A 22048-nucleotide genomic window follows, 5' to 3' on the forward strand; every position below is an offset into this window, starting at 1 on the left:
CCAAGGAGCAACTGTTTGAATATGGAAAACTTAGCGATTCGTTTTCAGCTCAAGCTATTATATGAAAAAAACACGTCAAATGTTACGGAAAATCTTTCTAATAAAGAAGCAGTTTGCTCCCGTCATACCATGACAGGTGATTTCTAATAATAATAATAATTATAATAAAGTATCTTTCGATTGTGTACGGTTTACTTTGTATCCAATGTTTAATTGAAGAAATCAAATTTGGATTGAACTGTAAAACAGTACAGTAAAAATTACTGTAAAATAGTATCATAAAAACGTACTATAAAATAGTAAAATGTTATTCCTATATTTAGAAATTACAAAATATGTAATACGAATGCCTAATATGAAAGCCGACATTATGCAAAATACCCGATTTCATGCATTATCCGGCCGATCTCATAGTATATAAGTATTGCTTAAAATTAAAGAAAAAAGTTCTAAAATTTAAGTTAGATAGAAATTGAACGTAAATAATGCTCAGAAAAAAGAGCTTTTTTTGTGATCTTTAAAAATTTAATTTGATTACTATAAAAGCACTTATTTTCGTGAGTCTTAATCTTCGCGAAAACGAAGATATCGGTGATTTTGCGAGCTTAAAACTTCGTGAATTTTACACAAAGAAAACCGAAAGGCGAAAGAAAAAAAAATCGCGAAGCTTAAATTTTCGCGGTTACGACGGACTTGCAAAAATCGAGAAAAAATAAGCCTAGCGAAAATAAGTGCTGAAAATAGTATTTTAGTCACAAAAAAATGTATAAAGTTCTTATTAAAGACCGAGGCAATTACCATTTCTTACTTTATTTTGTAGTTCTTTTCTTATACAATTGTAAAACAACATCGAATATTGTTGGATTGTTAAATATGTATTTTAACGGGTCACCATCATTTTTTGCAGGAATTTACGAGGAACTTCTTTTCACTGGTCGCAGTGGTAACAGCAAAGATTTCACTGCGATAGGCATGGTCTTTGCTTCTGCTAAACATTCGTTTGTAAAGGCATGGACAGGTAACTTAACCCTTTCTTTGCGATAATGACAAATCTAAAGTTCTTCATAACAAACGTACAGTAAAAGTTTTGCAATTAAAAAAGAAAAAATTGATCACACACACACACACACACACACACTCTGGTTTCGTAAATGGTGAATTCCAGGAAAAAGGAGACATGACACTTGAATTTTAAAAAAATATATTCTGTCACATGCCATGTACCATTCCCTTCAGAAACAAATGAGTTTCTTGAATCTTAACCTGTTTTTCCCAAATAGTTTGATGACTAAAGGAAAATCAAGAACAAAATCAAGTTTTCTCTTTGTGTTTTTACAGAGCAAAAAATCTCTTTTTTGTTACATACTGTAACTTCAATAAACTTGTTAGCAGCATATAATAATTAGGTTAACTTTTATCTTTTGAATGTCTAGTTAAACTTTTTGGATGGTAATTAAAATTTTTTTTCAACCATGACATAGGTACTAAGGTGACAATTTGATGTCCTTCCGTTACCAAAATACTACATCTCAGTTAGTTCACCCAGAACCTATTGTGTATAGAAACTAATGTTTTTTATGCAAAACAGAATTGTGTCCCTTGTTAAGGAGGCAGAGTTAGAATTTTAATATAGATTTAATTTATGTGGGTTTTAATGGTAACGGAAGGAAATTTAACTATAAGCTGGTACAGGGTAAAATTTTAGAATGCTAATCCAAAACAAACTATTATTTAAAGTTAGTAGTCATATTTAAAACATATATGAGTAATATTTGTAACAAAATTATGCGTGCTTTGATTTAAAAATCTAACTTTTATTTAATTTGCTAAAAAACTGTTTCTTGATTTTATTCCTTCTATTGTATGAGATGAAAATCATGAAAACTACACTTAAAAGCTTCTAAGCATGTGAAAATCATTTTGATATGACATGTTTGTGATATGACAAGCCAATACAAACAGAAACATTTACTTAAAAACTTGAAATTTATATTGGAACAATACGGTATTGAAACTGCTTTCAGATTTGTTGCCAAAAGTCACAGGAAAGTACTGTTGAGAGCACTGATTTAACCGTTAAACGTACTAAGTAAATTCATACATCAGTAAATTCATAGATCAAATTTCGAAAAGATGGAGAAAAAAAGATCCAAAAATATCTATTCTCATCTTGACACACAAAGTATGCACTATTTGAATCCTGTAAAAAGTTATGTTATTGAATATAGTAAGTATTTCAACAAATTATAGATGATTTCACTCTTAAGTTAACATACTGACTTTGAAAGTTAATAAATAATGTTGAAAATGAAGATGCAGCTGAATCAAAAACACCAAATCATAAAAATATTCCAAAGGATTCATTAACGTTTGGACAAGTTTTGCTAGTTAGATGGAAGGGAAAGAACTTAACAAAGAGCAATGTTGCACAGGTACTTCATATAGAAGATGAAGGGATAGAAATACAGTCGGACCTCCATATATCGAACTTCCACATATCGAAATTTTCTATATATCGAAATCCCAGCGCATTTCCATGTTCATTACACAGAAAATTTGTTTCTATATATCGAAAAAATCTCTATGTATCGAAATTTTTCTCGAGATATTCGTAGTTTTTTTCCCACTTTAGACCGTTTGTCTCATGAAAAACGAAGGTTAGGGGAGAAAATTATGTTCACGAAAGGTTGCTATGAAACTCAAGGAATCTGGGGTTGAGGGGTGTGAAGATAGGTCGTTGTTCCGTTGTGGAGTTCTAAAATTCCGTCAAGTTCATTTCAAATCTTAGCTGTAACCAATAACACTGTAAAATCAGTGTCAAGTTAACCCTTTTGTCTGTTGATTATCATTTTTAATATTTTTAGCTTCAGTAAAAATCATTCAGGTTAAGTAGATTGGTTTTTTAATTTTCCCCCGATTACATTGTCAAAACGAAAGTACTCTAATGTTGTGGATCAAATTAAATTGCCGAAGAATGAAGATGTATGAAGGCGCAAAAGTGTAATTTCTGTTAATTTTTTAATTCTCAACTTTCGTTTAATCCGATGCTCGTATAAATTAGAAATTGGGTTTCATACACGAAAATTAGCTTTAATTGTAATGTTTTAGGAGATTTTTGTGATAAAAACAGATTGTTTCTATAAATCGAAATTTCTGTATATCGAATTTTTTTTCAGCAACTTACTACTTCGATATACGGAGGTCCGACTGTATCTTGTTTGAGAATGCGTAATAATTTGGGAATGATATTCGTGTTTACTGAGAAAGAAGATGAATGTTCTATGGATTATGATAAAATTATTGAGTATTTAAAGAATTCAAAATGTATCAGTTGGCTCCGGCATTAGATATCATTGTTTTCAGTTTGCTTTATTAGCTGAATAAATGTTTGTAAGTTGAAATTTACCAAGTTTAATTGTTTTGGACTTCTTGTCCTTCCGTTACCGTCTTTCCGTTACCCTTAAGAAATACATAATTCATATGTTTTAATAATTTTTTTTTAAAACAAGAGGCCAAATTGTAATGATTGAACACTCCCGTATGTGCTCTAATTTTTATAGAATTTTCCCTTTTATAGTTTAGCTGAACTTTTGGGGAGGACATGATAGCCTGAAAATCATGTCTCAAAAATGTCCTTCCGTTACCGCTTTTTAAATTTGATTTAAAAAAAAAATTACTATCAAAAAAATTCTTAGCTTTGGCTTTTTTAACAACTTACTATGATGTGTATAAAAGTCTATGCATCAATTTCAGAAAAAATATGTATTTTTATATGCTCACAGACAGAAATGCATCGATTTTTTTGTAAACCTGTCTTTCCGTTACCGCTGGAATTCACCAAATACTAAAGATTAGAGTGACGGATTTGTAGGGAGATTCCATAGTGACGAACGTAACATTCAGAGACTCTGTTTCGTTGCACAACATGAGTTTTAAACGTCTAGTAATCATTTACTCGTGGTTTTGCAGAATTTTGTAAAAGAATAAAACTTCTATGTAATATTCATTCAATGAAACACAGTATAAATCACATAAATTGGTTCTTAAAATTAAATTACTATAGTGTGACGAATGTAACGTTTTTGCAACTTTGAATTTGCAACATGAAATTCAGCTCTCAATTTCTCTAAAGCTTAGGTAGATCTTATTGTAAAAACAATGCAGTGCGTTATTTTCCTTCCTTATCTTTATTTTTCATGCAGAGTAATACTCGTTTTTCTTATATTGTCATAGAAATGAATATTTCTTCAAAATATGACGTGTGACGAACGTAACCGTCAGGAAGGCAATTCTGAAGTTACGTTCGTCACGTTGAAGACTCGTTTAGCTTTTTAGATCGTTACGTGTCTAAATATTAATTAATAAGTAAGCACTGATTGCCTTAAAATTAACACTTCTTTCAACAAATTTTTAACATGGATTAAATAAATGCTTTTCTTATTGGTTTTGTGCAATTTTTTTTTTCTCCTCTTTCTTGAAGTGAACTTTTTATGCGAGACCTTTGAACGGAAGTGACGTAGTTGTTTTTTAATTGTTGCCAGAAATGATGAAAAATGATAGTATTTGTAAAATCGGTTTTTTAAATAAAATTAACAATTTAATTTCATGGCTTAAGTAAGCATATATTTGTGGATTTTGGTAACTTTAAACGTTTCAAGTAATGCAGGTTTTCTAGGATTTCTTTGATTTAAGTCAAGTTATCAGTTTAAGAGCGTAATCCACATTGCTAAGGTTCAGCCTTGAATTTAGTTTGTTCACTTTAATTACCAAAATTAACTTTATTATTAATATTATTTTTTTTATTACTTTTGGCAACAATTAAAAAGCGGATTTCGAGTAATTTTTAGTTTTCTCACTGCTTATAATGTATTTTCTTCTTTAAAATATGCAATCACGTTGGGAATATGCCTAAGTCACGCGCAGAAAGAACAAGAGCTTAGCATGAGGGAAAACTTACGGGTGAAATGGCAGTTTAGAATGTAAAAAAGAAAAGAAGATAAAAGTTTTACTTCTATCGTGAGTCCTTACAACTAACGTTTATTTTTAAATCACTCACAAGCGGAACTTTTTCCAGAAAACTATCAAGAAATGTAATCTCCTTTGCGAAAACAAAATCAATTGTAAGGATTTTTTTTTCAAGAAGGCTTTTTTCAGGAACTTTTTGATTTTCATTTCTACCATAGTTTTTCCAATATTATTATCATTATTTAGCGATATAACATGTAAAAACCTATTTTTTCTTGGGACTACTTGGACTTGGGACGCATGCTTTTTGAATCTTTCCGTAATCTTAGCATGTTGAGAAAGGCTTAGTTGTATGGTTTACAACTCTATACTTACTAGCTTCTCCACTAGCGCTAGCTTACTAGCTTCTCTGATATTGATTCTCATTTCCTGACTTCTGATTTTTGATTTCTCAGTCTACTTGAATTTTTTTTTTAATCGCTGTGTGTGTGTGTGTGTTTACTGTAACATTCGCATACGCTCTGCTGCTTTTTTCCTGTCATTTTCTTTTTTTTTTACCTGTCATTCTTGCTCAGCCTTTCCTTTTTTTTTGAGCTGCCGTTTTTTCCATTCAATACAACCCAAGAAAACTTCACAAATATATGTTGAAAAATCGAATTAATTGTTGCAAAAATTGCAAAATATTATGCAGTGACATTAAAATATTAAATTATTTCAAAATACACATTTCATTCATTTTGTACTGAACTAAACGTTTGAAAGATGCAATGTTTGTTTCAAGCGATAACGTTTGTCACAATCAATTTGTTACGTTCGTCACGTTGATAACCAATAGTTTGAATAATTTAACGAAAATATAACATTTTAAATGCAATCTAGATAGCTCTTGGGAAAACAATAAAGCAAAAATTTTTTTTAAATAGTCCTATAAAAAGTGTGGAGGAGAAAATACGACGTTTCGTGACGAACGTAATCGGCTGTTTAACAGAGAACTCAAATTAGGCTCAACGAGAAAAAAATAAAAACTCAAAGAAAAAAATTGAAGAAACTGAAATCTCGAAATATAAGCAATAATTGAAAAAAAAAATTACATCAAATGTACGCTTAAAAAATTAGATCTCGTTTTTTGAAGGCTATTAATAGTTAAAATTTACATGTTGTTCTTGAAGATCTTTAAGCAGTAATTATTCTATGCAGGGCATCCATCTTGAAAAATGTTTTACCAGATTCGAAAATTACGAATGTTATCTCTTAAATGATGTGTAACACATTATTATTGATTGGGTTTGAAATTTTCGCCTAAAGGTTGACATTTTCGTGGAATGACCTTGTAAACAAAATCGTAAATTCCTTCCTTAAACAGATTGCTATTGATGCAGTTGTAAATAGTACTATAAATACTCCATTCTTGTTGCTTAGAAGCTGTATATTGGTTACCGTTTCTTTCCCGTTAAAAGAGATCAAGATCATTATTATTTTTTCGTAGAACTAAGAGTAATATTTCTTAGTACTAAGAGTAATATTTCGTAGAACTTAGAGTACATTATTACACTAGAAAATCGTCCGTCAAGGTATGACGGGTGAAAATTGCTTCCACATTTGAATGAAGTTTGGTGATATTTGGATAGTGTAAATTTTAATTCTAACATCTATAGATTAGTTAGTAGAAATTGGAGATTACAAACATTTTCTTTTCTATTGTAGGTTTACTCAAGCCTTCCATCTTAAAATTTCCCCCTCTATTACCGACTCAAACTGGAAAACCTACTGTTTTATTGATAAAAATGCTTTTAAAAATGTTCAAAAGGTTCTCAATTTTATTTACAAGCACAAATCTTTATTTTCCCCCTCATTGAAATAATGAAAAATAAATGTTTAGTGTCTGAGGTTTTTAAATTTTTTGTGAACAGGTATTGTTATTTTTGTTTTCCTCTTAAACTCTTACTTTAATGAAATCAAAATAATAATAAAAAAAACTGAGTTATATGTTTTCCACGAATTTATTAAAACCAACAATTTACCGTTGGATTAAAGGCTTTAGAGCCATTATTTTGAAGTTCAGACAAGGTGTGGCAGTGACCATTTTTGATTTTTATAATTTTTTGTATGTCAAAGTAGGTCATGAGAAGTGAACATTCTGAAATTTTTAGCCTTCCAAAAAATTTTTTTCGCTCGTTAAAATTCCCCAAGTTTGACGTTTTGCAGCGCTTTTTAGAAAAATTCTAAAAGTCGCGTTTCAGTGCGCTTTAGCTCTTTACAGAAACACCACCCCACGGTTATGTTTATATTTATTGGTTTTACTGTATCTAGTGATGATGACTTCATAGTTATTTTGGTTGGGGGTTGTTGCTTTCTTCAGATAAGGGGTCGCAAAGTATGGATTTTATCCGTTTTCGCGCAAGTTGAACCTGCGTTATTTCCCCCAAAAAGCCACCCCCCGAAAAAAATGTAACATATACTGAAAGTTTATACTATGAAGAGAGTAAATGGCACAGAATTTGTTTGAGGTTTAATTTTTTTTAGGAGAAAAATACCCTGATATTTTTCAAATTATCAAAAATTGTGCTTTTTTGATCGCAATTAACTCAAAACAGCATCACTAGGAAAAAAAACCTTTTATATATTATGGTACCTGGCTATGTGTAAAACATCATGAAAAAGAAAGCAGCATGGGATCTCTTCTTGTTTTCCAGAAAATATTTTTTTTGTAGCTCATTTTATGCGTTTTCTCGTACGTAAAACATGTGTCCAGTATACAGATTAGATCTTCTAAAACTTTAAGGATGTAGTAAGAATGTATATATGTGTGTATAGAGAAAGAAAAAGACTAGAAATACTTTATTTTTCTGATTTTTACAAATTGATGGTATTTTAATTGCAGGTAATTCAGAAAACGATAAACCCACAAATCCATATCATATATATATATATGTATATATATATATATATATATATATATATATATATATATATATATATATATATATATATATATATCATGAACAATATCTGCTTCATTTTCCTCTAAATGTCTATTTTCTATGTCATCTTCAAATACCTCTAAAAGGCTGTCAGTTCTTGATAAATCAGTATTATTCGCTTTTTCTTGCTTGGGATATCAGCTAAAAACAGTTTGAATTTGACTTTTTGTCAGATATTCGTTCGGTTGGGACATTTTTATGTCTTCAATCATCTCTGTTCTCATTGCATGTTCTACTTGGTCGGACGTCTGTTTTCTGCCGGTTTTTTACCATAAAGGAACTTTTCATAAAGAAATTCTATTTGTTTCAATGAAAATTGTGTACTTTTACGAGTTGAGAGAGCCCACCCCTCACATGAGATTTCCAAAATGTTTTCTTCTTTGTTTTCTCTTTTGTTGCAGAACATGCAATGAGAATAGAGATGATTGAAGACATAAAAATATTCCAACCGAACGAATATCTGACAAAAAGTCAAATTGAAGCTGCTTTTAACCGATGTACAAAGGAAAAAAAAAGCGGATAATACTGATTTATCAAGAACCGACAGCCTTTTAGAGGTATTTGAAGATGACATAGAAAAAAGGCATTTAGAGGAAAGTGAAACAGATATTGTTCATGATATTTCTTCCATTGCTACGGACATAAATAAGAAAGAATTATTTTGGGATTGATACGATGAATCTATATATATATGTATATATATATATGTATATATATATATATATATATATATATATATATATGTATATATATATATATATATATATATATATATATATATATATATATATATGATATCGATTTATCGTTTTCTGAATTACCTGCAATTAAAATAACATCAATTTGTAAAAATCAGAAAAATAAAGTATTACTAGTCTTTTTCTTTCTCTATACACACATATATACATTCTTACTACATCCTTAAAGTTTTAGAAGATCTAATCTGCATACTGGACACACGTTTTACGTACGAGAAAACGCATAAAATGAGCTACAAAAAAAATTATTTTCTGGAAAACAAGAAGAGATCCCATGCTACTTTCTTTTTCATGATGTTTTACACATAGCCAGGTACCATAATATGTAAAAGGTTTTTTTTTTCCTAGTGATGCTGTTTTTAGTTAATTGTGATCAAAAAAGCACAATTTTTGGTAATTTGAAAAATATCAGGGCATTTTTCTCCTAAAAAAAATTAAACCTCAAACAAATTTTGTGTCATTTACTCTCTTCATAGTATACACTTTCAGTATATGTTACATTTTTTTCGGGGGGGTGGCTTTTTGGGGGAAATAACGCAGGTTCAACTTGCGCGAAAACGGATAAAATCCATACTTTGCGACCCCTTATCTGAAGAAAGCAACAACCCCCAACCAAAATAACTATGAAGTCGTCATCACTAAATACAGTACAACCAATAAATGTAAACATAACCGTGGGGTGGTGTTTCTGTAAAGAGCTAAAGCGCACTGAAATGCGACTTTTAGAATTTTTCTAAAAAGCGCTGCAAAACGTCAAACTTTGGGAATTTTTAACGAGCGAAAAAATTTTTTTAGAAAGCTAAAAATTTCAGAATGTTTACTTCTTATGGCCTACTTTGAGATATAAAAAAATTAGGAAAATCAAAAATGGTCACTGCCAAAATTTCCGTTTTTTGTCTGAATTTCAAAATAATGGCTCTTAAAGGCTTACCGTTGGCCGTTAAAAGCCAACAATTTATGACCATATTAACAATTCTGACATTCTACTGCACTGTTAAAAAAATTTCCTGAAAATAACGGATAAAGTACCGGCAGCAAAGTTGCCGTAAATATTACGTTTCCGTTAAATTATTTTCCGTGAATTAACAGAAGTTCCATTTCTCATTTCTCCGTCTAGTTCTGTTCTTCCATTTATAAATTTTCCGTGATTTAACGAAAATTCCATTTCTCTTCTTTCCGTTGATCTATTTTTCCGTTTTTAAATTTTTCGTTCATCTATTTTTCCGTTTTTAAATTTTCTGTATCTTTACAGAACTTTCGGTTCTTGATTTTTCGTTGCGCTATTTTTTCGTTTCTCATTTTTACATATTTTACTGAAATTTCACTCTCGTTTTTCTATCCTATGTTTAAAATAATATATATTATAAAAATAGTTAACCATTCAAAAACTATTATTTTTTTAATTTGTATTTATTACTTAAATATATTTTAAGTGAAATTTTTGCTTGATAACTTACCTTTCAAGCATCTATCTTGAAATTTGCACCTTCAGATGAATAAAAATAATCGAAAAGTACCAGCAAGGAAATTAGTGGATTTAAATATAACACCAATTTTTGATGCTGATACTGTTCAATATTTCCTTCCACATCTCCTCGTACATATTCTGGCATGGCATGGAAAAGCATACATGAAAAATAGAATATTTTTTTTGCAGAATGAGTCAAATAAAATACCATTAAAAACCGGTTGACTTTATCTTGGAATAATATACCTGATGGAGGGTACCGGATACCAATTTACTGTGTTTAAAAACAGAATCATTGACATACACGTGAAGAATTTTTTGCTCAGATGATGTATACCCCCCCCCCCCCCGGTGATTTCCGCGTTAGAGCAAAAACAGTAACTTTATAATAGTTTTATAAATTCTAAATCAGCTACCATCGGAATTCTATCAAATGCATATTAACAAGAAAAATACATTTGTATATTAACATGTTCAAAGATATTCTACAATACTTACATGTGACCAGCGGTGCTAAGTTTAAGTGTCTCCATTGCGTCTGTACACAAGTAATCCAATAGCCTTTATTTTAAATGGATAACACGAGATTCTAAAACTATTCTCACCGCTAGAACACACAATATGACTAACGAACAGAATTGTTCGAAGTATTGAGCAAAATAATACACCGCAATAATATTCTAATACTGACTCAGTAAAACTCACATCAAATCACCAGGGCGATCAAAACACAGCTGCCTGTCTGAAAATGGCGCAAACATTTTTCCAAACTTACAAAGTCCAAAGGCGTAAAAACAATTTCGACATACGAGTATATTACTTTCCAGGCATGAAATAGCAAGCTACTGTCTGATCTCGAAAGCCGCGACTAGCACCGTTGAACGGTTCTATTTTAAAAAGGGGTGACAGCTTGTTGAAGAGAATGCACCATGGTAGCATTTCTGCTAAAAAAAAAAAAAAAAAGCCTCAACCCGAACCAACATCTCTAATAAACAAATCCAACGGAAAACAAAACAAAACAAAAAAAAAAAAAAACCCTCACATTCGTTATCTTTCTTATCAATATCTCCCCTATTTTGATAAAATCAGAAGCGACCTGACGCATGCGCAAATTTGAGGAAGGTTGCGGTTTAAAATGTCAAACAGTATCTATTTTGTCTTCGACATCTGAGTTGTTATTCTAAATAAGCTTTTAATTAAAAAATGTAACAGTGCGATTTAATAAGCACTATCAAAAAGCGATGTTTATCATAACTTGAAGGCTAATCAGGATACTAACAAAGTACAGCACAGCGGCAACCCTAGAAATGGAAAAATTCTGTTTTCGTTACTTCCTTTCGTGATATTTCTGCTTTTGGAAGGAAAAAATGCGTTTTGAAGCATTACGGAAATATTCTGTTAAAATCAGTCAGAAAACTACCTGAACTTTCAGGTTTTTTTTAACAGTGTGATCATGACTTTATTACTGCACCAGTATATTTTTAATGATTCTTATCTTTAATCAAGACTGTTTTTGCAAAATATGTTGTTTCTAAAATGTTAAATAACTTTCACTCATTTTGTAATTAATTCTCCTTATCATTTATGTTTTTGAAAGTAACATCCTTTTCTCTCCAAAATTGTACTTAAAAAAAAAATCATTTATATGTTTTTCTTCAAATTGCAATCAACTTCAATTATGTACATAAAATGTTGATTTTGATGGTGTTACTGTATTTTGTCAAAATTTCAATCAAGTCAGCTGTTGTTTCAGGTTTCTGAGATGGATGTCGTTGGAATTCATCCACATCTCTTACAAAATCGAGAAGGTCTTGTTACCATTTGGGGGAGAAGTGAAAGAGTTGTCAGTTGATAGTTGTCTATAGAATAACCCTAAACTCCAGTAGATAGTGCTCATTGTTGACCATTTTTTTTGTTTCTTCATTCTCTTACAATTCGCAACTCCAACGAACTATAGGGGGCACTGCAGTCACTGTCTAATGGCGGACGAAAAAACTAAAACAAACGCATGTGGTAACGAAGAAAATACTAAAAGTGTTGTGATTTTTGTTCGTATGTACAGTGGCTCCCAAAAGTGTTCGTAAAACTACGACTTTCAAAGAAATAGGATCTTATCCATTGATTAGAATTAATATTTCGAAATAGGTATTTTATTATAAGATCTATGATCTGTTTTTAATAAAACTGTATGAAAATATTTAATAAAACATTAAAACTTAATTTTTGAAAAATCGAAAACCAAAGAGTGCCGGAAATTTTATCTCACAAAAGTCTTCGTACACTTTGAAAAAATGTCAAAAAAGTAGTAAATAATCTAACTTTTTACTAAGTCACTATTTAGTAGAATATCATGCAGTATCAACAACAGCTTTTAAATGTTTGGAAATAGATTTCATTGTTTTTTCTTTCTTTTTTTGTGAAATTTCTGAGTAAGTGTTCAACTGCATTTCGAGTCTTACTGTTTCTAATTTGCTTTTCGTTTCAATGGTGTATTTTCGTAATTTAGCCACCAGATATCTCCAAATATTTTACATTAAGTTTAAATCTAGCGATTGAGGAGATATTTCTAAGCTTAAGGACAGTTTTTGAGGTACCAAACGCAAACGTGTGCTTCTTGTCATTATCTTGATAAAAAAACAAAGTTGTTTCCGATTGCCGAATTTTGGGCTAATAGTTTAAAATTCTTTTTTTAAATATTTAAATGAACAGCATGATTCATTATTTCATCAAAAAATTACAAATTTCCTAGGCCTGATGCTGATATGCACCCTCACACAAGAACACCTTCACCGTCCTGATTTACTGATCCAACTAAGTTTTTAAGGTTAAATTCCTCATTTTTTCTTCTATTTACAATTATACAACAATTTAACCCAAAATGTGGAATTTATTGTCATCTATAACTAAGACGTTGTTCCAAAACGTTTTGAGCTTATTTATGATTGATTTTACGATGGAAAGCGTAAGCTTACTGTTTTTCGCACGAACAAGAAAACTTCTGCGGAAAGAGGTCCCCTTTAATCCAGCTAATCAGAGAACTTAGCGAACAATTTTAGGTGAAAATTAAACGTAAAATGTTTCATTCAATTCTGCAGAAACAATTTCAGTACTCAAATGTTTATTTTGCATATATTTTTTTTAACTGCAAACCTCCGATCACGCTTTATTAACTTTGCCAGTTGACATTTTCTTACCTTGTTTTCAAACCGATTCTTGTCATTAAAGCATTTTATCAAGCACTTTACTATAGAATGGTATAAATTAACTAAATTAGAGACATTTCAAACCAATTTACGGGCTACTGTGAGGGAAAAAAAAATCAAATTTCGCATCGGTGTTTGTTGTTTTCTACGCATACCTGCCATTTTAAAATAATAAGCAGAATATTAGGGAATAAATAAACAAAAAATTAAAGACAAATGTCTTTACAGTGTCATTACAATGCAAAAATAATAAAAAAAAAAACCACTTATGATAATTTTAATCATGAATTTATTCGAAAATATTTGAGTGTACGATGACTTTTGTGGCGTATGTTTTCTCTATCTCTTCGTTTTTTGACAAATTTCAAGAATAAAATGTCGCAATATTTTGGAAAAAACTACCGGGTTTTATTCAGAACTTGATAGGAATGATGTGAAAAAAAAATTCGACTTCATATTCGAATTCAGTTTTGCGTTATTTCAGTTTTACTACAAAATTCCAAGGTGTACGAACACTTTTGGGAGCCACTGTATGATTTTTTCGCTTTATTCTTTTTAAATTAATTTTCAAAGTCTTGTTGATATTCTGGTCCACATAGAAAGAAATGAGAATTCAAGAAGCATTACTAAACGTCAAAGATTAATGCAAACAACGTAGTTCGTAGTTCTAAGCAGCTATTTCCACGATGTTGAATTCGATATTTATCAATTCTTGATAAAACTGTGTCTTGATGAACTTGATTGTGGCCTGACAAAAAACAATTAATGCTAGAAAATTCAATATGGCATTACAAATTATTATCGAAAGAAGATGATACTTTTTTGCCTTGCTTGGCTAGCGCTTATTATTTTGCATTTGTAGCTGAGTTATTTCTCTCGAATTCCCGAATCGGTTAATTTAAAAATTTTCTGTTTCGATTTTTCTAATTTCTTAGTTACGATTTAATTATGTCATGTTATGCAAATCATCAACAAAATTTTCACGGATATATGGTGGTAGTTTTCTTTTCAGGTGATTGACTATTATTTCTTTTTACTTATCGAATTCTGTAATCTTATTACCATTTTATTCCACTCATGATAAAAATTAAAAATGGTTTAACTAAAAACGCGAAATCTCGCCAAGGCTACTTTGCTCGCACAATACTAAAATTATAAACCTAAACAAATTTGGCGAAACCTTTCAGCTGAGAATAAAAGGAATAAAGTAAATTCTTTCTCGGTTAAACATTTTTCATTTTGTTCTACGATAATATATTCAAGAAAATATTTTGCATACTGTCCATTCCAACTAAATGCTGCTGTAAAATATGGTTAGTTTAATTAATTTAAGATTAAAAAAAAACCATATTCTTACAAATTCATACAAAACAATAAAATTTTTTACCTTGTATAACGTTATCCAAGTTTGTTAATCCAGAATTTTCGCTTTTACCATTTCCCAATCAACTCATATTTTAGAAGGAAATAATGAAAACTAACATTATTTTGAGAAGCTCGAGAATACTACTAAGGGACGAATTAATTTTCGTAGCTGAAAGCAAACTAAGACACATCGATTGCCTTAATAAATACTCAGAACAAACTGCCTGTGTTTACGTCAGCAGACATACGTGGAACGCAACGTGGCAATGTTTTAGTTTTCCCGGTAGTTTTGTAAATCACCATAAGGTAGCGTATTCGAGCGCTGGAGTTGCGAATAACAGTCTTAGCAGTAAAACAGTTAAGTTACCGGATCCAGTTCAGCCTTGTCAAAATGAAGCATTTCCTTGCATGTCAAACATTCCCAAAACATATTATCAAATTATAAACAACTTACTGAATTTTTGGCCCTTCAACAATGAAATAATGCCGACAAGCATGCTATGGCGTGAGTTTCATTGTTGGTGACGTCAGAACGTTACTTGATCAGTGATTTTGGGCTATTATATATATGAGGGTGTACAAAGAAGGTCACTGCTGGAACTTGCCTGTACATTTGAGAGCGCTGACTAGCCGTAGCTGGATCGAAGCGCATGAAAACACTATGCAGTCAAAATCAATCTTTGCTAGCAGGCGAAAGGTTAATTCGTCTTCATTATTAGGAACTTCACCCAGCAAAACTAAAGCTTTTCCAAGCAAATGAAGCATTTTCTAATGCAAAGATTAGTGCACTATCTAAAGTTACGATCGAAAAATAATTATGCAGCTGTTAAAGCTTGACCAGGAAGCGATGGCGCGTAAACTCGAAGTGGAAACGGACCACTTCATTTTAAAATCGGTAGGATTTGCGAAAACGCGAGACTTAACTGTTTGCCCATTCTCGCTGATTCTACCTGTTGTATAATGAAGCGTTCCGTTTTCGCATCGAATTCACCCGCCAGTGGCGGCGATTCGGGAGGAGGTACAAGGAGAGGGGGGGGGGGGGCAAAACCACCCCTACTTTTTATGGTTGATTAATTTACATTACTTTCTAATTCAGGACTAACACGTAGTAGAAATGTCAAAATTTTCACAGCATAACCATTTGTTTTACTTTGTATATCTGTTAACGAAACATTTTTTAGTACAAGCAATAACTTTTAGTTCATGTATTCATTGTTCAGATATTAGTATATCAATTGTTTTGCCGAAAAAGCCATACCTGTTTTATAAAATTATTACCAAGTACTTGTGTCATCTCGAAATGTTTCAAGGTAAATAATGTAAGTCTAATTTATGTCTAAATGTTTCTACAGTGAAATTTATTTGTACAAAAGTCATCAAAATTTAAAGAAAACGTGAGTGAAGTTGTTAGACTTATACCAATTTCCACTTTATCTGTTCCAATCATTTTCAAAACCATCCCTAACAAAATTTTGTATTTTATTTTTTCATTTTTTGCTGCCACTAAAAGTTGACTTTTCGTTGTCTCTCCCCCCCCCCCTTTTAAGCGCCAATCGCCGCCACTGTCACCCGTTATCTTTCTGTAGTCAAACTTTTACTTCTAATTACTCGGATTTTATTTTTCGTAGAATACTTCGTAGAATCAAGTGACATATGATATTTTGAAAGTCGTGGTAAAATTTTGAAACGATCTATTTCAATGTCCACAAATGTATTTAAATCAAAATAATAAATTCAGAAATTGTCTTTTCTTTTTCTTTACTAGGCCACATACATGAAAAAGAAGTGAACGATAAAGCACTGTTGCTAACATCTTGGATTGAACATACTTTCAACCCTAGCTGTAAAACACCCAGGAATCTCGTTCGATTTGGAATGCAAAATTTTACAAAAATATATGATGGTAAGATTGATTTTGGTAATTAAAAGCAAAGATATTATTTCGAATCTTGCAAGTAAAGGTTTTTTTTTTTTTTTTTTGAAATAATTATACGTTTTGCTACTTGATTATATTCAAAATTTTAGTTTCAAGAGCTTCTTATGAAAGTTCTCTTTATAGTAGGGAAATGTGGGGGGGGGGGGGCAAAGTGAAAGAGTTAAGATAACTTACATTTTAAAAAATGAACAAATTGTAAATTGGTTTTTAAAATTACAGGACATAAAGAAAGAACAATGTATCTTATAATAATACTTGCATAGAAACATTATATTTATTTTTTGGATGTAAGTTCGCCCCTTCAAAAAAAAAAAAAAAAAAAAGTGGAAAATTTTCACTTTGTATTTTTCTGGGGCAAAGTGAAAAATGAAATATTTTTCAATGAAATTGTTTTCTATTTGATTATAAAAAATATTTTTATCAAATGAATTAGAAAAAAAGGAATTAATGACTAAATGAACTGATCATGCAACTATAAAATAATTAATTAATTAAATGATTGATGTGTACATGAAAATTAAGAAATAAGATAATAAAAAAGTGAATGAATAAATGAATAAATGAATTATGAATGTAATAATGTACATGAATTAATTAATAAATGAGTACGTGAGTGATTTACTAAATAATTGAATAAGTAATCGAAATGATTTATTTAACTTTGCCCCATCCACTTTGCCCCCCCCCCCCCCCCCATGCACTTGACAAATTGTACAAAATATTTAAAATAAAAATAAGCTTAATATTAAATAAATAAACACTGCACGGAGTATTAGCAGGTTTCAATTATTATTAAAAACGTTAATAACAATAACTTTAACTCATTTAATAATCACAATAATAATTTTAGATTTACAACAAAATCTTAGAATATGAGTATCAATTTTTGAAAATTGTTTGTATTATCATATGCTTTGATCTTCAAAAAGAACTTTTTCCTGATTGGAGAAGACTACTGTTTGACCACGGATTGTATGTAATTCGGCAATGTGCCAAGTAAAGACGATTCTATCTGAATGAATCTAGCTGGGGAGAAAGGAAAATAGTGATGGGATTTTTTGATGCACGCGTTTTATAATGTCACTAGTGCCTTATTCATTTATTTCATTTTCAAAAATAAAATAAGAGGAAATAAAAATAGTTACCATGGAAACAACAAAAAGAAAATAAAATGTTTTCATTTCGTTCAGGAACGTAAAAGCAAAATGGTAAGCTCAAAACTTTTTTGTGAATAAATAAATCAATTAATTTTTGCCGTGAGAATATACATCGAATATACTTTAGATTTAAAAAATGTTGCTGTGAGCAAATTTTCATTTTTACAAAACTAAGGCTAAATAATAGAGAGGCAAAAGTGAACCAACCAACAACATCCCTATAAAGTAATAGATACGTCCATTTCCGCCTATAAACCGGATATTAGCCTTTCCATGTAAACGATGGTCAGACAGTACATGTGCTACTACATAGTTAAAATATTTCCACATAGGTGGCTTTAAAAACAGAGTAATCATTCCTCTATTTTACTTTGCCCTACTTTGGCAAGCAAAATATCAGTCGCTGTGAAGTTTAGGCTAAAAATCGGCACCATTATAAGCTTACAAAAAATCAAATTGCTGAAAATTCTTTGAAGGAAGGAACTTCTGAATCTTTTTTTTAATTTTTAAGTGGTGTCTACAATCTATTTTAACCGGGATATAGTTATAGAAGACATGGAATAGTTTGAGTCAAAAAATGTTGTTTTTAATATTATTAATGCTACACATCCTCCTGTAGTTAGTGGTGTAAATTAGTTTTTATTTTATAATTTCAGGCAATGATACACCTGTTGCAGATACCTTTCTTGAGAAGATCAGAAACTTTTTCAGGCATCTTTTCTGAAATCCTTCAAGAATTATTTAAGTTACGCTCGGCTGAATTTCAATCAATGCTGTCCTTTTTTTTTTTTTTTTGTACCGAAGTGGAGAGTTAAAACTCTCTTCACGGTTTTCAAACCCAAACGCTTTAGCTATATCTTATCTTCAAAAAAGGAAAAGAGAGAAGAAGAAGAAAAAGAGAACGATAGAGAGAAAGGCTTTTGTAAAAAGAAGTTGAAGATTTTTAAAAGAATCATTTCTATGTATTAATCTCAATTTGTAAGCCATATTCTACATACAGAGTGGTCCGAAAGTGGGTGCCGTGCCCCAATTTTATTTTCAACATTATTTCAGTTATGGTTTAATGTACATTGTACGCATTGCCGTGAAACGAATCATAAAAATCGGTAGAAACACCATCCATATCGTAACACAACTGAATTCTGCACCACACTCTTGCAGATATTTTGCTGAGTTTTGGGCGTTTGGAGATGTTTTACCGCAAAACGTCAGCGAGAATATACAACAGAATTCACATGTGTTATGACATTACATGGGTGGTATTCCTCCAATGTTTATAAGGGTAACTGCGTTTAATAAACGTTCACTCATTGCTGACATAATGTTGAAAATAAAAGAGGGATCTACTCACTTTCAGTCCTCTCTATACAATGAGTCCCTGGTGGAATAATTTAAAGTTTTGCCTAAAGCTGAAAAAGCACACCAGCGAAAGTTCAACAAAACTAAATGTTTTCGAACAAGTTAACAGAACGCCAGCAGCGACAGTAAATATCTTCAACTACAGGGTGTCCGAAAAGTCCTCGACACATTTAAAAAAATCACAGAAAAGCAAAAAAATAGTCGCTTGAATATGTAGTTTGTGCCGTAATACTTTACAGGTTAAAGACTTTTTATGGCGTCGTAAAAAAGTAGTTATAAGTAATCGCTGTATCGTCACAGTAAGGAAAACAAACGTCATGTGAGGTGTGTAATCATTTTATTAAACAAGAAGGCAATGCCTTTTATTACCGGAGTTCAATGTGCGTGCATCGTTGTTGCTCGAACCACATCTAAAAGGCACTCAAGTTCATCCCATGTCCGTAAACGGTACAGGCATTGAACTCTAGTTATGAAAGGTATTGCTTTCTGTTGTATAAAATGATTAACTAACTCACATGACGTTTACTTTACCTAACGATACAGCGGTTACTTATAACTACACTTTTTTCTTTTTTCCCCTTTTTTAAGCTGTTATAATAATTTCTTGAACCTGTGAAGTAGGCCAACCGCATATTCATATGATAATTCGTTCATGTTCTATGAATTTTTAAAGTGTGTGTCAAAGACTTTTCGAACCCCCTGTACAATAAATAACATCCATTAGAATGGAATCATAGCTCTGAGTTCAACTATTGGAATAAATTGCACCAGTTTTAAGTAGTTCCAATTGTTTTCTGTTTCTTGTCACAAATCTTTATTCTACTAGTCTAGTACAAAGGTCAAAATGAGAGTGGGGGAAAAAAACATGTAGTTTTGCAAATTGGCACACACATACAGGAATGGCTCCTGATGAACATACTAAAAGTTCCCGGTGGTAAAGGGGGGGGGGAGCTCGCAACGGCTACCTAGGATTTTAGGTGTGATTTTGCAGTTTTCGTCTTATATCTCAAAAACTATTTACTTGCGAGCAAAAGTGATATTTGATGAATTAAAGAGCGTAAATTATCTTTAAAACGCTTTTTTTTATTTTTCATTGTAGCTATAATATTTTCTGAGACATTAAATTTTAAAGTTTGTGAATTTTTGAAAAACCGACCATTTTTTCGCTCTTTTTTCTATTTTTGGATCTTCCTGTGTATTACTCGCCTCTTTCCTCCCCCACCTGCCTTCTAGTTTCAATAAATAAAATCCTCCACTACTTCAGACCGAAAAGTGGAAAAAATTACACCAAATAAATTCTCGAGGGGCTCCAAAAATAAAAAAGAGCGAAAAAATGGTCAGTGTTCCGAAAACTCACTAATTTTGAAATTCATTTTCTCAGCAACTATTTTGGTAGAATAAAAGTAAAAAAAGCTTTTTAAAGATAATTTTACGTTTTGTAATATCTTTCGCAACAGTTTTGTTTGCAAGTAAATAGTTTTTGTGATGTATGACAAAAACTGAAACACGAACTTTAATTTCAAGATGGTCGTGCGAGCTCCTTCCCTATCACCGGGGACTTAAAGTATCCTCACCTGCTTTCCAGCTTCAAGAAATCAAATCATCATAATGACCTTCACTACTTCAGACTGAATAGAGAAAAGAATCAGATGAAATCAATCGTTGAGGAGGCACCAAAAATAAAAAAGAGCGAAAAAATGGTCATTTTTTAAAAAATTCACAGACTTTGAAATTTAATGTCTCCGAAACTATTATAGAAACAATAAAAAATAAGAAAAGCTTTTAAAGATAATTGTGTGCTCTTTAATGCATCAAATAACAATTGTTCACAAGAAAATAGTTTTGAGACATAAGACGAAAATTGAAAAAACACACCTAAAATCCTAGGTGGCGCTGCGAGATCCCCCCCCCCCCCCACTAGGGAACTTTTAGTATGTTCATCAGGAGCTCTTCTTGTTCGTGGGTGCCAATTTGCAAAACTAGATATTTTTTTGTTTTTTCAAACCGTTCATTGACTAGACTATACGTATTTTTGAACTTTCCAAATAAGTGAAATGTACTATTAGAGGAAGGCGTGTAATATTGATAGGAGTCCACCTTTACTTCAGGTGTCTTTGAAGAATAGGAGACTCAGTGCTTTAAGAAGTACAACAAATTTATTTAGAAAAGTTAGAAATAATCTAAAATTGCTAAAAACAGCTAGCAATTAGTGTAAATACAGTAAAATCTCAATGCAGCGAGTACCAATACACGAAATATCCCAGCGAAATAAATGTTCAGTCCTGTTTTAATTACCATTAAACTGAATGAATTCCTTTACTGCGAAATTCCAGTTACAACGAACAAAGTTTGCGGTCTCTTGAAGTCCGTTGTGACGGAAATTTAGCAAGATTACAACAAAAATAAATAAATAAAAAATAAGCCCACATAAAAATGACAGTTACTTACAATTATAAAATTTATAACAATATGGAACATCATTTTTTGTCTAAACTGCCAAAAATTGCCTCCTTTTCTGTACTGTATGATGCAATACGCAATATTTATTGTTTTAAACAGCTACACATGGTGAAAATGGCTAAAATATTTTCCCTGTGGTTTAGCTGGATATTTTACCCATAGAAACCGATTTCAAGACAGATTAGAGTCATTAAAATTTGACATTTTTAATAACTGATTCATCAATGGCTGGAGAAGAAATGTTTTTACATTTTTGGAAAGAAAAAAGTACTAAAAGCAAGGAAGTTCTAATTTCAAGAGGGGGGGGGGGGAAGAAGATGTGCATTTTTGCTGAAATACACAATTTTCAGCAAAGCAGATTAACGAGTCTCACTTCCGACAAGTGCGGTTTGTTTA

At 31.2% G+C, this 22048-nt stretch overlaps 1 protein-coding gene across 1 annotated transcript in view; it reads left to right on the plus strand.

Moving 5' to 3' along the window:
• Positions 1–19949, plus strand: part of LOC129220411 (uncharacterized) — a 45951-nt gene extending 26002 nt beyond the window's left edge. The window contains exons 7-9 of the mRNA XM_054854831.1: positions 908–1018; positions 16506–16643; positions 18490–19949. Coding sequence (XP_054710806.1) covers positions 908–1018; positions 16506–16643; positions 18490–18557 — 317 coding nt within the window. The 3' untranslated portion in view covers positions 18558–19949. The remainder of the gene's footprint in view (positions 1–907; positions 1019–16505; positions 16644–18489) is intronic.
• The last annotated feature ends 2099 nt before the right edge of the window (positions 19950–22048 follow it).

This window comes from Uloborus diversus, chromosome 4, assembly GCF_026930045.1.
Source record: "Uloborus diversus isolate 005 chromosome 4, Udiv.v.3.1, whole genome shotgun sequence".
NCBI lineage: Eukaryota > Metazoa > Arthropoda > Arachnida > Araneae > Uloboridae > Uloborus > Uloborus diversus.